General features: G+C 45.2%; 1 protein-coding gene and 1 long non-coding RNA gene across 3 annotated transcripts in view; one reads left to right on the top strand and one right to left on the bottom strand.

The window, feature by feature from the left end:
* The window catches only part of LOC146194275 (uncharacterized), a 28863-nt gene that overhangs the window by 5188 nt on the left and 4530 nt on the right, over nt 1–19145 (top strand). The window contains exon 4 of one of the 2 annotated variants that reach the window (XR_014705437.1): nt 2891–3001. The exons of the other annotated variant lie outside the window; for it this stretch is intronic. This is a non-coding gene — a long non-coding RNA (uncharacterized LOC146194275). Of the gene's footprint in view, nt 1–2890; nt 3002–19145 lie in introns of those variants that run through there. 2 annotated transcript variants of the gene reach the window in all.
* LOC146194274 (uncharacterized) overlaps nt 7569–19145 on the bottom strand; it is a 29244-nt gene continuing 17667 nt past the window's right edge. Inside the window, exons 3-4 of the mRNA XM_084596035.1 lie at nt 11973–12129; nt 7569–7665 (exon numbers count right to left, since the gene is read on the bottom strand). Coding sequence (XP_084452161.1) covers nt 12046–12129 — 84 coding nt within the window. The 3' untranslated portion in view covers nt 7569–7665; nt 11973–12045. The remainder of the gene's footprint in view (nt 7666–11972; nt 12130–19145) is intronic.

Here is a 19145-nt window from a genome sequence, read left to right as displayed (position 1 = left end):
TGCTGAGGATTTATTTAAGTAATAGATCGCAGTACGTGGTAGTGAATGGTATCTGTTCTGACAAACAAGTTATTAAACAGGGTGTCCCTCAGGGATCTATATTAGGACTACTTATGTTCATAATCTACATTAATGACATCTCTCGGATACTTGAATCACCTGACATAGTCATGTATGCAGACGACACTAATGCATTCTTTACAGCCCGTTCCTTGCCTGCTCTAGAAGATATGGTAAATTCGTACCTTGAAAATCTGCATATCTGGCTACAGGCTACTTATCTGGCTACTTAGCCTAAATCTTTTTAAAACGAATTATATTATGCTCCGACCAATAAATACTGTCGATCACTATCTCTTAAATGTAAGATATGAACAAACACAACTTAAACAAGTCAATAACCATAAATTCCTTGCTGTTTGGTTTAATGAAAATCTTTCATGGAACACTCATGTTTCCAAACTGGTTGATGACATCAGCAAATTTGCCGGTTGCCTGTACAAGATCGCTAGTTTAGTACCGGTTTGTGTCAAACGTTCAATATACCATGCGTTGTTCTATTCGCGACTCACATATTGCATCCTCATTTGTGGTACGACAACTTACAGAAACCTTGAGAGATTAATGGTCGTTCAAAAGAGGGTTCTAAGAGCAATTGAAGGGTATTATGGTAGACCACAACATTTGCCTACTGCACCGTTATTCATCAAGCACGATATGCTAAAAGCCAATCAGATTTATTATTTCCACTTGTTAAAACACTTCCAGCGGCACAGGTACATGCATCAATACCAGGCCACAGCCTAGCGAGACAAGAACTTCGAACCAACAAGAAACTTACCCCTAAAGTTCGAACAAACGACGGCAAACAAACACTAACCTACCAAGTTCCCACTGTTCTTAACAGGCCCAATCTTAATGTTGACTTCTCTGTTAGAAGCAACACATTCAAACGTAACATTAAAGCATACCTAATTGCAAAGAATATTAATTTTCTCCAATCTAACATTTAAAGATTTCTGTATGTTGATCTTAACACTTTGGTTGAATTTTCTTGGTTGGAGCAAGTGACTCAATCGCTTGGACTGGATGGCAAATTATGGTTCTATTGTATATGTCTGTAATACGGTTTATTGTGTTTTTATTTTGTACTTCTTTTGCTGCTGTGCTTTCACGTGTGTAACAATCTTTTTGCGGCATATGCGTTTATTATTTGTGTTAGGTTGTATATGTCTAGATTGATAATGCATTATTTCACAGTCTGTCAAACTTTGCTTGGGTGCCGAGGCCTCGTCAGGTTTTTCAACCTTTTGTCTCGGCTGCCCCTTTGTGTAGAAAGAGAAGAAATAAAGAAAGAAAAAATTAAAGTTGTTAGAAAATTATCAATGGAGACACTCACAGGGTTCTGAAAAGAAATAGTCATTTCCTTCAATGTACTTTCTAATAGGAGTAAACAAGGCCTCTTGAAGAACAGAATGAAATTAATCAACGACGTTCGCAGAAAAAAAAAAGAGACCGATATGAGATCGCGATATTAGAAACTTACTAACTTCATCGCACGTTTTTTTTTTTAGAAACGGTTCTTCTAAATCCGACGTACCCAAATATTTCAACATATACACTGTAGGCTGCTTCCGTCATGACCAGTTTGGCGCAAGTACAGTTCAGAAAGGTATATCAGGTTTGCGCAGTTTCCCCGAAAGGAATGTTTTCAAAGTATTAGTTTTCGTTTTCCCAATCTGTTTACCAAGACGGTCCAAACCCAACTATTCACACAATTCAACCTCCCTGTTCTTAAGTTTTGTAGCCTTCACTTTGATAGGCTTAAATTTTATACTTATCTGCCTGGGCTGCTCTTTCCGAGAAATTGTATTCAGACACAACAGCGAATCCACCCCTTTTATAGGCTTGTAGAAGCTTTAAGTGGGTGTCCCTAAAGGAAGACATAATGGCTTCGGTTGATATGTTCGTGCGACGTACAGGCACTGGTTTAGAGGATTAAAAATAAAACAGTTAACATCCTCAAGAAGGCCCATTTCTCGTTCCTCTTAGTCGGCCTTGCTGGCGGACTCGAAGATTAGTGGAAACCAATTCATGCGGTGGCACTTAAATATTTGGATCCTTTCTGAGGAACAGATGACTGTCAGCCAAGACTGCGAACCCAGACCAAATATCCTGCCTCGTCTTGTTCCCTTCTTTCACCAGACTTTCAATCATGTACATCATGAGTGGTTCTGCCACATGGAAAGCTGACCTCTCGAATGACTGAAGGATCTTGTCAGCAAGCTACGTATATAGGATACTGCGTTGGACAGAGACGCGTTGATGATCATTTGGCCGGCGAAATTGTGGCCACAACTCAGACCGAATCACATTTCTTACTCCTTTCACATGTCCCCGGAAGGTAGGACAGGGCGGAAAAGAGAACTTACTTCCACAGCCACCAATCCATCCTTGATACAAAAGGCAACAATTCCTCAGCGGTAGGTGTCAGACACGGCACATGAAATCCATTGGTGAAAAGAAACGACGACACTCAGAGGAAAAGGCCCACATTTTCTTGCACGAGAAGTATTCTCCTCGTTTAAAGCTAAAAAAAGGGGTATATCATCACATTGACTTGAATCCACAGTCAAGAAATCATTCCTTCACACAATGCCCGTGTTTCAGAAGCATTTTGGCGAGACTATTTCTACATGACTTCCCTGACTCGCTTGTGATGATGGTCGCCGAAAGGCTGCTGCAGAAAATAAAGGCAAGACAGCGAGAACTGTGAAAGACGTTGCTCGAAAAGTGGTGATAAGACCTATGGTGGTGCCTTACACACACAAGTAGACTCTCAATTGAGAGGAGGTTGCCAGCCTGCATGCCGGGCTGCTCGTCTTTTCAGCTCCAAGTCACCTCGCAACCCTGTGCTCACGCTCGAGGAAGGAGGGAAAGAAGAAGGAGGCGGCGGCAGTACGCACGGGCGTTTGTGACGTGCGCTTAAGTGTTGGTCCCCCCCCCCCTCTCCCCCCCCCCCTAATCAAGGAACACGACAGAAACGTTCAGAAAAATAAAGAGAGTCAAATACACTACGTAAAAAGAAGTGTAGTCTTGCTCTTGAAGCCGTTGTGAGCCATGCTTTTCTGGTACGGGGATTGTACAAAAAAGAGACTGAGGATATAGAAGGAATTGAAGCATTTTTAAGGCGAAAGCCTTCCTTGGTTCCTGAACTGCAGAAATATTCGCACGAACTGCCACTAAAGACAATCTATATCCACCAACAATCGACCCGCTATCCAGTGCCCGCTATCCGAGCTAACCAGTGCCCCCCACCCCCAAAATTTAGTGCTTTCTTCTTTTCATGGGAAAACTGCCATGCAGCAGAAACTAAAACAGCTCATCCCTCAAATCACTGGGCTGCAAATGCCAGCCCGCGAAAACCCAGTTACCCCCCCCCCCCCATGTCAAAATTCAGCGAGGCACACACAAACATCGAGATGCGGTTGCCAACTGGGCGGCTCTTTCAGGGCACCATACACTCCCCTCACCAAAGCGCCCTGCTGTCGGAATAAAGACTTTGTTGATCGTGAATGTTCAGCATGAGGGTCCATCAACCGGCTTTTAAATGAACTAAACAGCCCCATCAACATAAGCAGATCATAAGGTGCACCGCAGTTCTGCCGAACAGGCAAAAAGGAAATGTTAAATCGTGTGATTTGAATGTCCTTTTTTAGTGTCCGCTGCAATATGTACCCGAAAAGCCCATGCTCACGGGGCTGAATAAAGAAGTGGTCAGTGGCGTGTTACACAGGCCGTGGCACAAACATCTGCTTGGCGTGAAGCCTTAACAAGAAACGTTGATGGGTTCAGTTTAAAAAAACGTTTTTGCAGCAGACTGAACGCACATGCGCTTAACACGCGTTAAAACTTGAGTGTTAAGAAGCTCCTGCTGTTACAATGGTAATGGGAACAAAGTCGAAGTAAGAACCTTGTTGATCTGTCTTCTGGATAGGGTATACAAGTAATTTGAAGAAAAGCCCGCAGTGAGGAAGTTAACGATGTCCGCAGCCTCCTTAAGGAATCCCTCTAGAGCCCCTTCATGCGCCTGTCCAGTCGGTGCGAATAGATAAAGCAAGTAAGAACTTGGAGGTCTTAGAAAGAAACCACTGAGCACGTTTTCTTGGACTGCTTCAACGCAGTTGTCTTCTAGGGCGTCCTCCAAATGACTCTAAAGAAGGATTTCCCCTTTATACCTCACGGTATCAGGTATCTCCTCACTAAAAACAAGGTGGTTGTTTCTTACGATCTTCTAATGACGTTGGGACTGCATAGCACATAGAGAAGTATGAATGGCGCTGCGTCACGCAGACCAATTGACGCACGGCCAGTAAGAGGATACCTTAATCAAGCAATTTTAGGCTACGATGAACTTAAAAAGCTGGTTAATGCAGCACCGGACTAGCTTCCGCGAATTGAAACGTTAAAGTTACTGAAACAATTTGTCAGGTTACCTTAGTCAGATACGATTGAGTCTTGTCTAAATATTGAATAAAATGAATGGAATAAAGAAAAACAAAACATGCCATGGCGGGCTCATTACAAACCGATCGTAACTCTTGTTAAGGTAGAAAGACGGGCTAGTTGAGAAGTGGAATAAATAATTTCTCAGAGCCACAAATACAGACAGGAGGAAAGAAGATGACAGACAAAGGACGAAGGGTCTTTTTCCTTTCGTCCTGTCTGTATTTTCCGCGCTGAGAAATTATGCATTCGAAGTAATTCTTGTCTAGCGTTTGGATGATAGTAGCGATGACATTGACGATGCAGTTAGTGATAAAGATAATGAGCTGCAATTACTGATAATCATCATGGTAGTAGTGATGACAATGATTGTGCATTTGGCTCATACTAGAGACATTTAGTATAGCGTACACAGACACACGCAGAGGAATAGCGCACGCCAAAAATATCTTGACGCGCACTGCGCATGCGCTATACGATACCCGAGACCGAGCCCTTTCGTACGATCGGCCAGCGTACGCCAAAACTTGAGTTTATCGTGTCCGGCCCTCACGTACGATGGGAGATCAGCGTTGACAAGATAGCGGCGTCCCGGCCGCCCGCTTCAGAGTAAATTTCTCTTCGTTATCGCGTTTTCGGGCATGCTGCTGCCTATAAATGGTACACTGGGTCTTCGCTTTGCCTCGTGTAGCATTCAGCTCAAGTAAATATTGAATAATTTGCTTTATTTTTTACTTTGCACGGCGGCAGCGCAGTCCCTAAGCCTGACGAGTAGTTGTTTTGTTGGCATGGTAACACCATGAAGTGGATCGCCTTGGCTTGAATGCTTACACGCGTGTGTCCGTAAAAATATTCTTGGCACTATGGGGCGGAAAGGAGGCCGGTAAAATGTTCAAAACGGGAGTACCAGCGTTGGGGAGTACAATAAAATTGCTGCAGCAAAGATACTGCCTAAAGTCCCGGTGTGACTTGGCTAGTTTTGTCTTGGGAGTAAAAAAAAAAGCCTGAAGTTTTTTTTTTTTTTTAATTTTAAATCTAGTGCATTCGCGCTTTCGCACGGCCAACTAAAAGCGCCGATGCAACACACGGAGTAACGTCCCATTATTTGCTGGCGTTTATCGTACGAAAGCGTCCATAAGATATAATAAAAGTCTCTACTGATGGTAGCAGCGGCAGTGCTGATGATGACAATAGGAATGACAATGACGATATATTAAGTGAACAGTCCGGTAAAGTGGCTTTTGCCCTTTCCGCTCATAAGCAGACTCAAGCGCAATTGTGTAATTTGTTAACGCAAGAAAGCCAGCAAAACATTCATATCTCTTTAAAAGGCCGCGAAGAACTATTTCCGCCGTATGCTATCATATCCTTTATGATTCGTGAAACTATTCCTTGCATGCCCAACAGCCTTATGTCTGTATGTTCTACCTTCCAATAAAGCAGCTGTGTGGGCTCTCTGTAATATTTTTTGCGTCCGTGTGCCTTTTGTTTTTAAGATGATCGGTCACAAACCAGCCCAGCAACGCGTTGTTTCCACAGGCATTATATCTATGTCGGGACGCCTTTCACGTGAATGACAAAGAGCACGTGTATGAGAGGGACAAATTTAGGACTCAGCAGTTAGATTAAGGGCAAAGCCCTTGCAGGCGAATCCGCACGGAGGCTTGGTAAACGGGACCGCTGTCACGTCATACACACCCTTGGAGAACGAGCTTATGTCGCGTTAAATTTTGGTTTAGAAGGCTTTGTTAGTTTAACACCGCTTGCTTTCATGGAGAAGTACTTGATTGGGGAGAATTTCAGGCAGCATACGTCGACTTGGAAGAAAGAGGAACGCCTTTGTTTCTTACCAGTGCTACGTGTAGCCTTCGTGTTCAACCCTCGTTGTCCTGGTATTTCAAGGGACCTTCACGTTCGTACAATTTGTGAGCAGACAGAAGGGCCCATATCTGCGTGGTCGGCTCTGTGCAATGTGTGCATTCTAGATATCCTATTTTTGTCATTCGTTGTCTTCAGTTTCAGGTGACAGTATGAGAACGTTCGTACCGTCTTCTGATATTTCAAGTGGGGTGCGTGGTTTTTGTTCAGCAAGAGTTGCGAGCTATGGTATTAGAGCAACGCTTCCATCGCATAATTTTCACCGCTATTTAGTTCCTGGTATAGGAGAGTGCGGTCTTGTGTATTCAAGATAGGGCCTGAGAGTACTTGGCCAGAAAAAAATAAACAAACAAAAACTTTTTATTAGCGCCGACGTTGAGCGTCAAATTATATTCCACCTACCATAAATACGTGTAATAATATCGCTCGCTATATCAGAAAGGAACTGCTGAGCTATTTTGTAAAACTAGAACTAAATGTGGTTTGGTTTACAGGGTTTAACGTCCCAAAGTCAATTAGGCTATGGGAGGCACCGTATTGGAGGGCTTCGCAAATTTCGATAACCTGGGGATCTTTAATGTGCACTGACATTGCACAGCACACGGACAGCCTAATTTTCGCCTGCATGAAAAAGCTGCCGCGGCGACCGGAATTCAATCCCGCATCCTTGAGCACAGTAGTCGAGCGCCCTAATTACTCATGCACCCCCGCGGCGGAGCGACTGAGTGTGGATTGCTTTGTTTTAGGCACATATGCATTATTTCTGACCGTATTGTTTCTTGCGCCAATGGCACTGCAGTTCTTTATTATTAATGCAGGAATGCATTTAATGGTTGCATATTAACTTGATTTGCAGTTATATAGCAATATTCTAGTTTCTTTTATTTATTGCTATTTTCACGTTGTTACTTTTGTAAGAAATGGCGCTTTTTGCATATGGTTTTTCCCTTGTGTTTCACGTTTATTGCACTATAAGAGTTTGCATATACATTGATGGCTGCATTTTGTTATTACGCTAGCTATATTAGTCGTGCCTTGTAAAGGTTTTCTGGGCCTAGTCAACTTGTTCTAGCAGCTTTTATCTCGAAACCCTTCACGCAAAAACTGAAAAATAAAAGTGGATTGCAAGTATGTAGGCCTTTGTCTAGAAGGGGTGCAATACTGAATCAGTCCAGGCCAATGTAGGATGGAATGTTTTATTAATGTGGCAGGGTTGCGTCGCGCAACAACGCGGTGTTGCACGTCCATGCGGGGGCGCCTCTGAGAGCAGGAACGAAGTTGCTGTAAAAAGGAAACAAATGGATTAACGCTCCTGCAGCGAAGCTCCTTTGTTTACACGTCGGTGTTTTGCCTCACAGCAAGGCGTATCTTCAAATGTAATTTCCTTATTATCTTTACGTGTGCACTGTACTTGGTGCAAATAAAACTTCAAAAGTATTTCGAAACTTTGACCACCTGGCCAACACTACGGCGGCTCTGCCTCTGAGAACTTCGCAGTGTGCGTAACAGTTCAATGCTGAAAACTTGGTCATTCAATGGATAACACAAATTTCACCTCCATTGCTAAAATAGCCGAAAAGAAAATTATACTGCCAGGAAAAGAACAGTTTTGTTTAACCCTCTTTTACAGCCAGTGGTTTCACTAATCGGAACTAATCGGAGAATATCCAGAAAAGTGAATGTTTACTGTAGGCGCCAATAACATATTGGAACACCCACACAAAAAAAATTGTTGCTTTAGCCGACGTCCGTAGGTACTGGTGCCACTCCAGTTTGGCTCCACTTAACAGCTGTAATTATTTCGTTTGCCTGCTTTATTTATTTATTGGTATCCTCACATCTCAGAGTGCATTACTGAGTCGAAAAGCAATGGACAGCACTCTCGTCATGTGGTTATTTCTTCGTCCACCTTCTAAGCACTACTATTTACGGTAATAAATGACACGCTACCAATTTTCCAATAAGTAGCACACACTATATAATAGGGACATTTCCCAAATTTGCAGACTGATGACATGACGGATAGATTTATTGACTGTTTGCTTTCTTCTTCTGGTAATCATTATGACCATCTTGTCCGTCTATTCTTGTCAGCATGATGCTGTAGAGTCTGCAAGCTAGCGTGAGATGGCAGTCATATTTGAGGAGTAAATAGTGCGTAAATACGGGGCGGGCTGTAGTTTTAGTGAGTTCCTCTTTAGAGAAAACTGCTCGTCTGGGCAACAAAAATTTAAACGAACTCAGAAGCACTGGGTAACGTTTATAATTTATTCAGCCGGATTTAAGGTAAAAGGAAGAAAGATCACCATCGAGGACTAGTATATTTGCGACTTCCTTCTCCCAGACAATATAAAAATCGTGCACCATTCACGTGTAAGGATGGAAGTTTCTAGATGATGTGAATAAAAGTAGGTCGTTGTGAGCCAGGAGCATATTGTGCTTTGAGCGCAATATATCTACAGAAAGAAGCAGGAGTTCGCGGTCTTTTGTTACCACCAGATTATTTGACACAGTTCCTTAAAATGAATACCGTTGCTGCAGTCGCGGACGCAATCTCGCGGCTGGTTACACAGCGCCTGCATTTTGTTCAGTCTGGCCCGAGGCAGGGCGACTCACGCAAGTGATCCGTCTCGTTAGGCGCGGGAGCACACATTGGTCATTGAACTCGACCATGGTTTGAAAACGGTAATCGAAATAATCTTCTACTTTTGAGTCTGCGTTTGTCTCTTCGTATTTTCCCCTTTGTGTGAGTTTCTGGGTGCCGGTAATTTTCTGATGATCCGCACAGGTCTTTGATGAGCAGAATAAAGCGAAAAGCAGAAAGAAGCACACACAATGCACCTTATATTCAAACTGCCGCAAAAGCAACCAGGCGAGCGAAGGAACGCGCCCGGTCTAAGGATGAGCTCCTTCTTTCACACTTTTTGCAGCAATATTTTTGCGACACTTGGGAAGTTAAACGTCATCAAAGTCAACAATATATCTTCAGCCGGTAGTGTGCGTCTAACCGTGTTGATCGTCTCAGAAAAAGATCTTTGGACAGCGGCAGCGTCGAGTGGCGAGTGGAGGCCCGCAAGGCGCTCCACTGCAAACAAGCACGTTATCGCTGTCTACTGTTTGCTCAATCCAAATACCATCAGCATCATCATCGGAATCATTACCATGCACCCACTGCAGTGCAAAGGTTTTATCCACTCCCCTTTAACAAACCGGTGCCACTTGCGTCCATCTGGTACCGACAACTTCCTAATCTCTTCCGCCCGCCTAAATTTCAGTTGCCATTGGGATCCTATTTGGCCTGCCAATATGCATTTCTTCATACTGATTTCCGTTGGAATGTCAGTAATTCGCGTTTGGTCGCTAACCCATTCGGCACGCTTTGTGTACACCTGCAATATTTCGCTTCATAGCTCTCTGAGCGGTCCTCAATTTAAGTTGTCTTTTCGCTGGCCTCCATATTTCCGCTCCGTAGGTGAGTACCGGTAAGATACCGCACTTATATGCTTTGCTCTTTAGAATTATTGGTATCCTGCCATGAATTATCTGATAGTGCTTGCAAAATGTTCTCCACCCCAATCTGATTATGATAGTTATTTCTCTGTCGTAGTCTGGATGTGAGTTTATCACCCTATTCCCTTAAAGGTCCTAGCTCATTACTACCTGTCGCGAACTGCTGTCTTTTTCAGATGTCGAATCACTTCAGCCGTGTGCACTGTATTCTTTGGGCCTATCATTCTGCTTTGCCCCTGTCATTAATTACTGTTTGCAGCTCATCATCTCCCCCTGTAAGCAAGGCAATGTCATCAGCGAATATTAAATTCCTGTGGTATTCTCCATTAACCATTATCCCTAACTGTTTTCACTTCAGTGTTCTAAGAAAGGTGAATAGTACTGGAAAAATCGTACCTCTTGCCTAAGACCCTTCCATATTGGAATTTTATCTCTTTCTTTATGGCGGACTGTGGTTGCCGTGCGATCACTACAGATATCGAGTACTTTAATAAACGGCTGAATTACACCCTGAGTTCGCAATATCGGCATGGCCACTAGGTTTCATTTTCGGAAAATCAATAAATGGTATTGTCTTTGTTTTACACCGAGCATGCTCCTATCACCGGGTTATGACCTATAGTACAGTAACCTTTATGAAAGCCTGACCGATTCTTTGGTGAACTGAAGGTTAATGTTCCGCTGATATTATCTTAGCAAATACCTTGCCGGTAACGATTAGTAGACTGATTGGTCGATAATATGTGAAGTCTTTGACGTCATCTGGTGGATCAGTTGGCGCTCTTCCAAGATTCAGTAGAGTCGAGGTCATATACAAGGTATATACAAGGTAGCCAGTTTTTCTGACATGATATCCTTACCTTCCTGTAATAAATCCGCAGTTACTTGGTCGTCCGTGGCTGTTTTGTCGTTTTAGTAACTTCTGAAACTTTCTTCACTTTGCTGTTCTGCCATTCTCATTAGTCAGCACCCACACTTCACGCTTGAATGGCAAAAAAACACTCCAAAACTCGGTGGCACGTGCATGGCACCGTAGTTTAATTAAGGTATTTCCATTCTTGTGCTCTGAATGCGACATACTGGGAAGAAACGGGAACGAACGCGTTCCGTGGGCTCGTAAACTAGCCCTGAAATCCTTCAAAGAGGAGATGATGCCGCAATATGGTTGCGCGTCAGCGCCCGTCTTGTCTCCAGTGCTCGAACGCCTTTTTTGTGCTGGTCACGTAATTTAATCAAATTGTGCCTGCCTGCTTCTGATTCCCGCTGCCTGTTGAATTTACGCTTTAACTCCCTTTTTTTAATGGGACAGCATGAACTCTTCTTCCCCTCATTAAACTTTATGGCCATTTTGGTGGACCCGACAATGCAAAATACAACTCCGTGCTTACCACTGAATTCCGCGTGCTCCCCGCTGTAGAATGATAGGTGCAACGTTAAGAGGCAGAGTGGGTCGTAGAACAGATGCGACTTAATGACATTCTAGTGAAAGCCAAGAAGAAAAAAAATTACAAGGATTAACGCTGCTGAACCAAATATTGAGCGAAAGCATTGGCTGCGGGTGACCGAGCGTTCTTCCTCTCTTTTTCTTCTTCCTCAACCCACATATAAAGCCCCGCTTTAACCAAGCCGTATGAACATAGGGGAAACGTGAATGCCAGGGTACTAGCAGGCTGATTCTGACATAACCGTCGTATGTGAAACGAGAGACCCAAGTTGGCAGCTCCTGTCGACCGCTTGAGTTAGTAGCCCAGCTCTCACCCTAGTGTGAGGTGGGGTGTGACGTCACAGCTTCACGTGGGTAAGACGTAGCTACCGGCCGCGCTAGGCTAAAGGCTCGAAACCTAGAGTAGTATTACTTTCGAAATAAAATAAGGTCATGTAACGCGAATTCAAGATAGCCGATGGTCTCTAAGGGTGACAAATTGGACTGCAACATAAGGCGGCAGAAATTCGGGTTGGCTGATGAAGTGCTGTGCATAAGACTCAGAACCGGAGTAATCGGACGGAGAGGCCTGCAGTGAGGTTGATGATGAATCCGAAACGAGGCGGTTGCCAGCGCGGATAAGGAGGCCACCCACCGGCGGGGCTCCGTGCAGTATGTACAGCCGAGGCGGCGGCGGCCCCGTCCTCCGACCCCGGTGTGGCCGCCCTCTAAGAGGTGGCCGCCTGGTCCCCGGTCGTCGTCGTCGTGGCCGGTGCCGCCGTCGTGCTGCCGCCGGCGTCCGTTGTTGTGCCCTGCGCAAGGTGGTCATGTTGCAGGGCCTTGGGCAGGCATTTCATATTTATATCTCATTGTTGAAAATATTTATTATTACAAACATGTGAACCTATTATTATAATATACATGTTTTCTGCCTCCTGTACTTGTTACGCGCGCGATATATAAATACGTCGAGTTTAGTTTCTGCTGCAGTTTAGTAATAGCGAACCATCAAGATACATTTTCCAGCCATTAACATTTACAGTCACAGTTACCTTTGCCGCAGACCAAAGGCAGAAGAGTGCTTCACAGAGAGTTTGAGCATGTGTTTACCGTCATTAAGGAGCAGATATATTCAGCACAGAATATACAGACGAAATTATAACACAGACTGGCTGGTATGCTTTCTACAGTCGTAATTCGTATTGAATGTCTATATTGCGTTTAATGAATGAACTAAATTCGCCGGAATGAATCGAGAACTGTCACGCTTTCAGTGGTAACAGTTAGGCAGTGATGCTATTTTCGAAGGCGTTCAATGAGCTGCTTTTTTTTCCTGATGATAGCAATAAGATTCGGTTTATTTAAATACGTAGAATTTTTGTACCTTTATTTCTCGGTGACATACTTAGTGCATACGTTTCCTTAAAATAAATTGTGTTTCATATGCTGCAGCTACGCACGTTTGCAAGATGCTTGTAGGAAAGTACTGTCGAATCAGAATGTCAACGCTATCTTTTCGTTGATTGCGTTGTATGAGTAAGAAACTCATTTTCTTAGGAAGTGCCGGTAATGTGCATCGTGTTTTACCTGTCTCAAACACGTCGCTCGGGCCACAAAGTTGAAAACAATGGGGAAAGCGTCAATTATAGAGCGTCCTATATAGTTGCGTCTTTAACCAGGTGATGAAAACAAGACATACTCAGGCCAAATTTAATAGGAAACAATATTTTTCATTGCCTCCCGACTTGAAATATCACTAAACAAAATAGTGGTGGTTTAGCTCCGGTTAACCCAAGTTGAATTGCGAAAGCAATGGTGGAAGCTTCTTTTGCCTGCTTCATTATTCCCCCATCACGCACTATCAGTGTAAGGTGCTACATTATTGGGGATACTTAAGCTCACCGTTAAAGGGCATGACGCGAGGGCGTAAGCTACCAGCCCCACATATAGAGTCACGCTTCAATCAAGCCGTATGAACGTGCCTGCGTGTCGTAGGGGTAACAAGAATGCAAACGGTTCTGACAGGCTGATTCTGACATCGCCCTTACATATGAAAGGAGGGACCCGTGTTGGCAGCTCCTGCCCCTGGCATAGGGGTAACGTGAATTCAAATGTCATGGCAGGCTTTTGTTTTTAGGAGACCGTAGCTACGCCTCTTCACGCCCGTGATCTAGTTTTAGCTGTCGACGTGTTCCTTCGGCAAAAAAGCATTGCTTGATACACCGTTATCTTCCCACTCAGCGCATTTAGAGGGCGCCACATTACTCAAATCATAGGACAGAAAGCCTACTGAAGAGGCGACGCAAACAGCAGCCCGCACATCATGGGCGTTGCCATGTTTTGTAGGTGGCGCAATTTAGCGGCTTAGCTGAGGACAACCGCCAAGCTGATCAACGTCCAGTAACCTTAATGCTGCTATGTGCTGTCATATCCACGGAACAGGAAACAAGTTGCACACATCGGCATTACAGAACTTTCGTATTAGAATTTTTGCGTCCTGAAAGTACCTGACTAAACGAGAAAAACTTTTCAGCAGCAGTTAGACCATGCACTATAAAATGACCCGGAACAATGCGCCTGATCGGCTCGGCCGAGAACTACAAGCCCGATTACAATTACCGTGTAACTTTAAAGTGGTACAGAGAGCAGTGGCGTACAGAGCAGCCGCGAGTGCGGTAAGGGAAGCAATGCAGGGCAGCTTTCGATCAAATTTTTATCGTTGAATTATTATTAGGGGCGGGCTGCAGCACAAGTTTGAGCAGTGAAATAAGCGAAGCTTGATATTTCATAGAATTTATTGAGCAATGATGATCGAGCTACGTTTTTTGGGCCCGCCGATCACCCATATACTCTACTTCTCAGAAATCTTATTGGAGTTCTATTCTGTAAGGATCCATTACCAATTCTAGATCGTCTATCCTAGGTCACTGTCGTTGAGTAGCAAAACAGTAGCGTTCAAGCGTCCGTAACTTGGCTGCTGAGGATCGGATTCAGCATTGGCGTCAGCACCATTTTCGCCTGCGCATGCACCGCGTGGCGATGGCTGTCTTCGACGACGGTAGATATTCGCCGCAAATATTGTCGTCTGCTTTTTGCATGACGACTACTTGTTGCACGGATGTTCAGTTATTCCTTTCTCTTCTCTGCTAGCAAATACTTCGGGACTCATATGAAAGGCTGCCAAGGTGAAACACTTTCGGCTCGTGCTTTAAATTCAGAGGCCGCTCGTCTTCTTCCGATTGAAAGAGTTTCAACTGGAACAGCGACACGCACGCTGATACTCTTTTATGTTTTGCGGATCATCAGACTTTGGATATTATTCTTTCGTTCTAGCAACAAAGTGAAGAAAATGATTTTGCCAACCATGTCACTTGTTACCACCTGAGCTGCGACCAGCGGAAATTAAACGAACTGGGAGGATGGAGAGAGGGGAAAGAAATAAAAGGCGAAAGGAAGAAAGGACAGGGGTAGAGTATGTAGGAACGTCTACAAAATTTACAAAAGACTGTAAAGATAGGGCACTGCCCGCTGCTATTTTTGTATCAGCTAAGCAGCTTAGACGCTTTCCGGCTATTCAAGACTTTTTTTGTGCAATAGACTGCGTAGCGCGGGCGTTTTCTGCGCACTATGCAGTGGTGCCCCTGCTGGTGCCACCAAGTCACCACACGCCAAAGACAGAGCACTGTACAAGAGAGGGGTAATGGTTATGCGCGCTCCGACCTTCAGGCTGTTTTCTTCCATGCCACGAAAACTGTATATAAATGTAGACACAATTGCGCCTTTAACACCCCTTTTTCATTTCTTGGAAACTAGAATATTTTTCTATTCAAGTTGCCCTTTGGGTAATTACGAAAAGCAATCAATGGCACAGTTTGGAGGCACATGTCTACTGCAAACTAGAAGATATCCGGCCAAGTGGGAATCGAAATCACATTACGCTACAGAAAGAACGGCTGCGTCACATTTTGGATGCGAAATCGTGTTTACGTATTTTTTCCGGCACGTTCTTCTCAGTTTTGGGTTACGGAGAAGCCTCTCGGAACGCTGAGTACTTTTCGCGTAAAATCTTTGTTGCGTTTTTATCGCAACAGCAACATGCACCGTTCCGATGCAAAACAACGGACGCCCGTGTGTCAGCGGGTGTTAAGAAACACCGTGTGACTGAATTCAATCTTCACTATTTAATCCGAAGCCCTGCCATACAGAGCTTCTTTCCCTCCTTTTTCGCGCAGTGCCGGGTACTTCACTGAAAGACCCACGGACTGAATCGTGAAAACCAGTTTTACGCGACATTGTTGACATTCCGTATGCAACCATCCGACGACAACGCAATTCTCTTTTGCGGCTCTGGATTTTATCAGGTACTCCCGGACTATCTTTGAAACGGCGTCGGTATAAGTCAGAGGAGCTGCAGCGACAACTGATGGCGGATGGACAGGTGGAAGCGCCTCGACAACCTGCTGCTGGATAGCCTGTCGCAATGGCCAAATGGTGGGGCTGCTCTTGAGGGCTAGGAAGCAGGGAAAGCTGCCGCGCCACTTCTTCACGATTAAATGCTTTAATTTGCTGCAGCAACGATGGGTTGTCGGGTGCAGGCGTCAGTCCGAAAAGCCATTCAACCTGTGCTTGGGGCTGAACCGTCAACAGCCTCTGCTTACGTAGCTCCTCGAAGCTTTGGCAGAGCGTGAAGACTTGTGAGACGGTACACAAGTCGCGTGCTGACAACATCTGAAAGGTGTCATGGTCAATACCCTTCATGATGTGTTTAATCTCGGCGGCCCCCGGCATGTTGGCGTCAACACGCTTGCACAGGTCAACGACTTCTTCGATATAGCTTGTAAAGCTTTCGCCAACCTGCTGCAACCGTTCGCGTAAGCGCTGCTCGGCACGCAGTTTCCTGACAGCTGGGCGACCAAGGACTTCTGCGAGCGTCGTTTTAAATGCAGCCCATGTACGGACGTCGCTTTCATATTTACGGTATCACAAGTTTGCCGCACCGGTCAGACAAAATATGACGGTGTTCAATTTAGTCTCGTCGTCCCATTTATTGTAGATGCTCGCCCGTTCGCAAGAAGTTAGCCACTCTAACATCGTGCTCATCAGTCCCGCTGAAGATATCCGGGTCCCGCTGGCGAAGGGAGCCGGCACAGATGACAGTTGGACCCGCCTGCATACATGATGTTGGACGTCGTCTGGCATGGCAGGCAGGTGTAGGAAGAGTGCGGCTACAGAGCTGCAGGACAGTCGTTTTTCACCCAGCACTTCCACCAAATGTAGGACAGGGGGTTTATTAGAGGTACTGGGACGCGATCTAGGAGGCCATCAGGAACAGTCCATCTTCGAGAGTACATTTTCCTCTTTACAATATCAATAAATGAATGTTGCAGGAAAATAACGCAGTAATTAGCCACGATTAGAACCCCGGTGTGGTAGAGCTAGGCCACGTAGGCACCTCGCACGGTTCGATCGCTTAAAGCGAAGTTTTTATGTATGTAATATAGTATTTTGCGTAAATAATTATTGTAATAAAATATTCACTATAAGATATTGTGAAAAAGGAAAGCATATCTGTGCCGGTCGGCAGCACGGCGCTCCTATGCAGCATCGTGCCCCTATAGATAGACCTTAAACTTAGTTTGGTTTATGGATTTAAACATCTCAGAACAACAACGACTATAAGAGACGCCATAGTGGAGGGCTCCGCAAATATTTACCCCCTGGAGTTATTTAACGTGCATTAACAGCACACGGGCGCCTTGCTTTGCGCCTCCATCGAGAAGCGGCTTCCGCGGTTTTCCTCTTACTTGTTATGTGTGACCCGGTAAAGTAGCGTAATCTAAGCCACAGTAATCATTTAACCTACCCGGTGCATCTGTCAGTAGCCGAAGGAGAAATGAACTGGCCTCACTACTTCATAGTTCGCCTCAACGAATGGCTGCGCGCCATATCAGTGGCCGACGTGCACTGCGCAGCATCAGCGTCCGCATCTATACTGCGCGCCCGAAGCGGGACGCTCGCCCGCGAAGTTGCGTGTCCGTTGTGTGTGCGAGCCCTAGAAAGAGCGCTCGAGTGCGCTGCATGCAGGCAGCGCCTGTCACGGATCGCTGGCCGAATTTCCTGGACTGCGAACTCCGCGAAGCGTGGCAGCATGCACAATGCCGTTTGAAGCTGGTCCGGTGGAACGCAAAAGTGTGCCGCGCCCTTGAGGAAAGACAAACGGTGAACTACTTAGGCGCTCGAGCGAGCAAACTGGCCGTCAGTAGCATCTTGCAAGTTGCTCCCCACCACGACGGAAATGGTTGCACCAATAAGGTTTTGCTGTATTGACGCGGTGGTCTGGTTGATTTAGTTCTCGCACGCTGATAGGGAAGAAGCCGTCTCTCGTGACAGCCTCAAGGCATATGGGAATGATGGTACGGTCAAACTCTGGACAGAACGTCAGCATGCAAATGAAGGAGAACCGTATTGTGGAAGTATACAGCGCTCCCATTTGAGAGTCGTCGTAGGTGTGCCCAGCGCGCTGGCTGTTTTAGTGAGCGGCCATTAAAGCGATTTTCCGTGTCATGTGTGTTCTTCCTTCGTTTGTGCTCGTCGTGTTTTCGGAATTTAGTTATGTGGAAGCACCAAGATTCCGTCCTGACGGAGAATTTTGGAATTAAAACTTCCAGTTTTGCATCACGATCGCCCTCGTGTTCGGCTTAAGATTCACTGCCTTCTGCGTATGATGCTCACATGAAGGGGGCCTTAAAGATATCTTATGATTAATATAGTGCCTTTCAGCCGATTTGCCCGATAACGCGCCCGATATTCTGTCTTAAATGACGGCCAACGGCAAACTGAAGGGCATTTCTTGGGTCTTCAGTCGATGTCTGGTCGTATCTTTTTGCACTCTCTGCCCACTGAACGCCCTATTGTGACATTCGAGCTAGAGCGGAAGAACTGGGTCGCCGCGAACAGAGGACAGTACGCCTACGCTTCCATCACGAAATGCGTCGTAACATTCCCGCACTGGTTTTCCTGGATGTAATTGGGTGCGCCTGGAAGGGTAACGACTGGTTTAGGCGGTTGGCGTTCCTGACCACACGACATTTCGCAGAGCGCGTCGAAATTCCCAGCGACATGCAACCTATTTGCAGGTCTTATAGCCTTCATTCAGGCATACCTTTAGGTGGGGCGTAACGTGGATGTGAATTATTCTGGAGTGCGACGTACAAGTGATCAAACTGCAACTAGTAGAAGCGACACGATGTTATCCAGTATACAAACAACGGTGAATCTATCCAACACACACATATATATATACACACATGCTAAGCAGCATATACAAAAAAAGGGCTATGAACCGACAGATACCACGGTAGGCTAAATAAAACAAGAAAAAAGAAAAAAAAGTAATATGAACACATGTCCTTTTCCCTGAATGTTTCTCAGTCGACAATATATATTTCGTTCTGTCCTGCCGCACTTCATTTTGAATGTTCCTGAGCCCACACTTCCCGAACGACCATAAGGAAAAGGCTATATGGCGATCAGAGAGTGGTGCGTCTCCTTTGGTGGAATTTCTGGGCGTCCGAGAGCGAAGAATGAGCAGACGAATGTCTGCGTGCGCGTAACGTTGACAGCCTGGATGGTGCTATTCTCAGCTGTCAACGACAGCCAGAAAGGCTGGCAGCCTCAAAGGGCTTCCCTTTAGCCCTGCTGGTCACCGCTTAGACGCTCTTTGAAATGGCCAGCCGCACAAGCATGTTCCATGTTTCGCTTCAGCTGAATCATTTCGTGAATTTGTTATAGTTAGAATTATTTCCTTAAACATCGCTTGCGCGAAAAT

The sequence above is a fragment of the Amblyomma maculatum genome, chromosome 3, assembly GCF_055883805.1.
Source record: "Amblyomma maculatum isolate TAMU_Amacu chromosome 3, ASM5588380v1, whole genome shotgun sequence".
NCBI classification, from domain to species: Eukaryota; Metazoa; Arthropoda; class Arachnida; order Ixodida; family Ixodidae; genus Amblyomma; species Amblyomma maculatum.
Note: the sequence above shows the minus strand (reverse complement) of the source record. Positions and strands in the feature narration are given on the sequence as shown.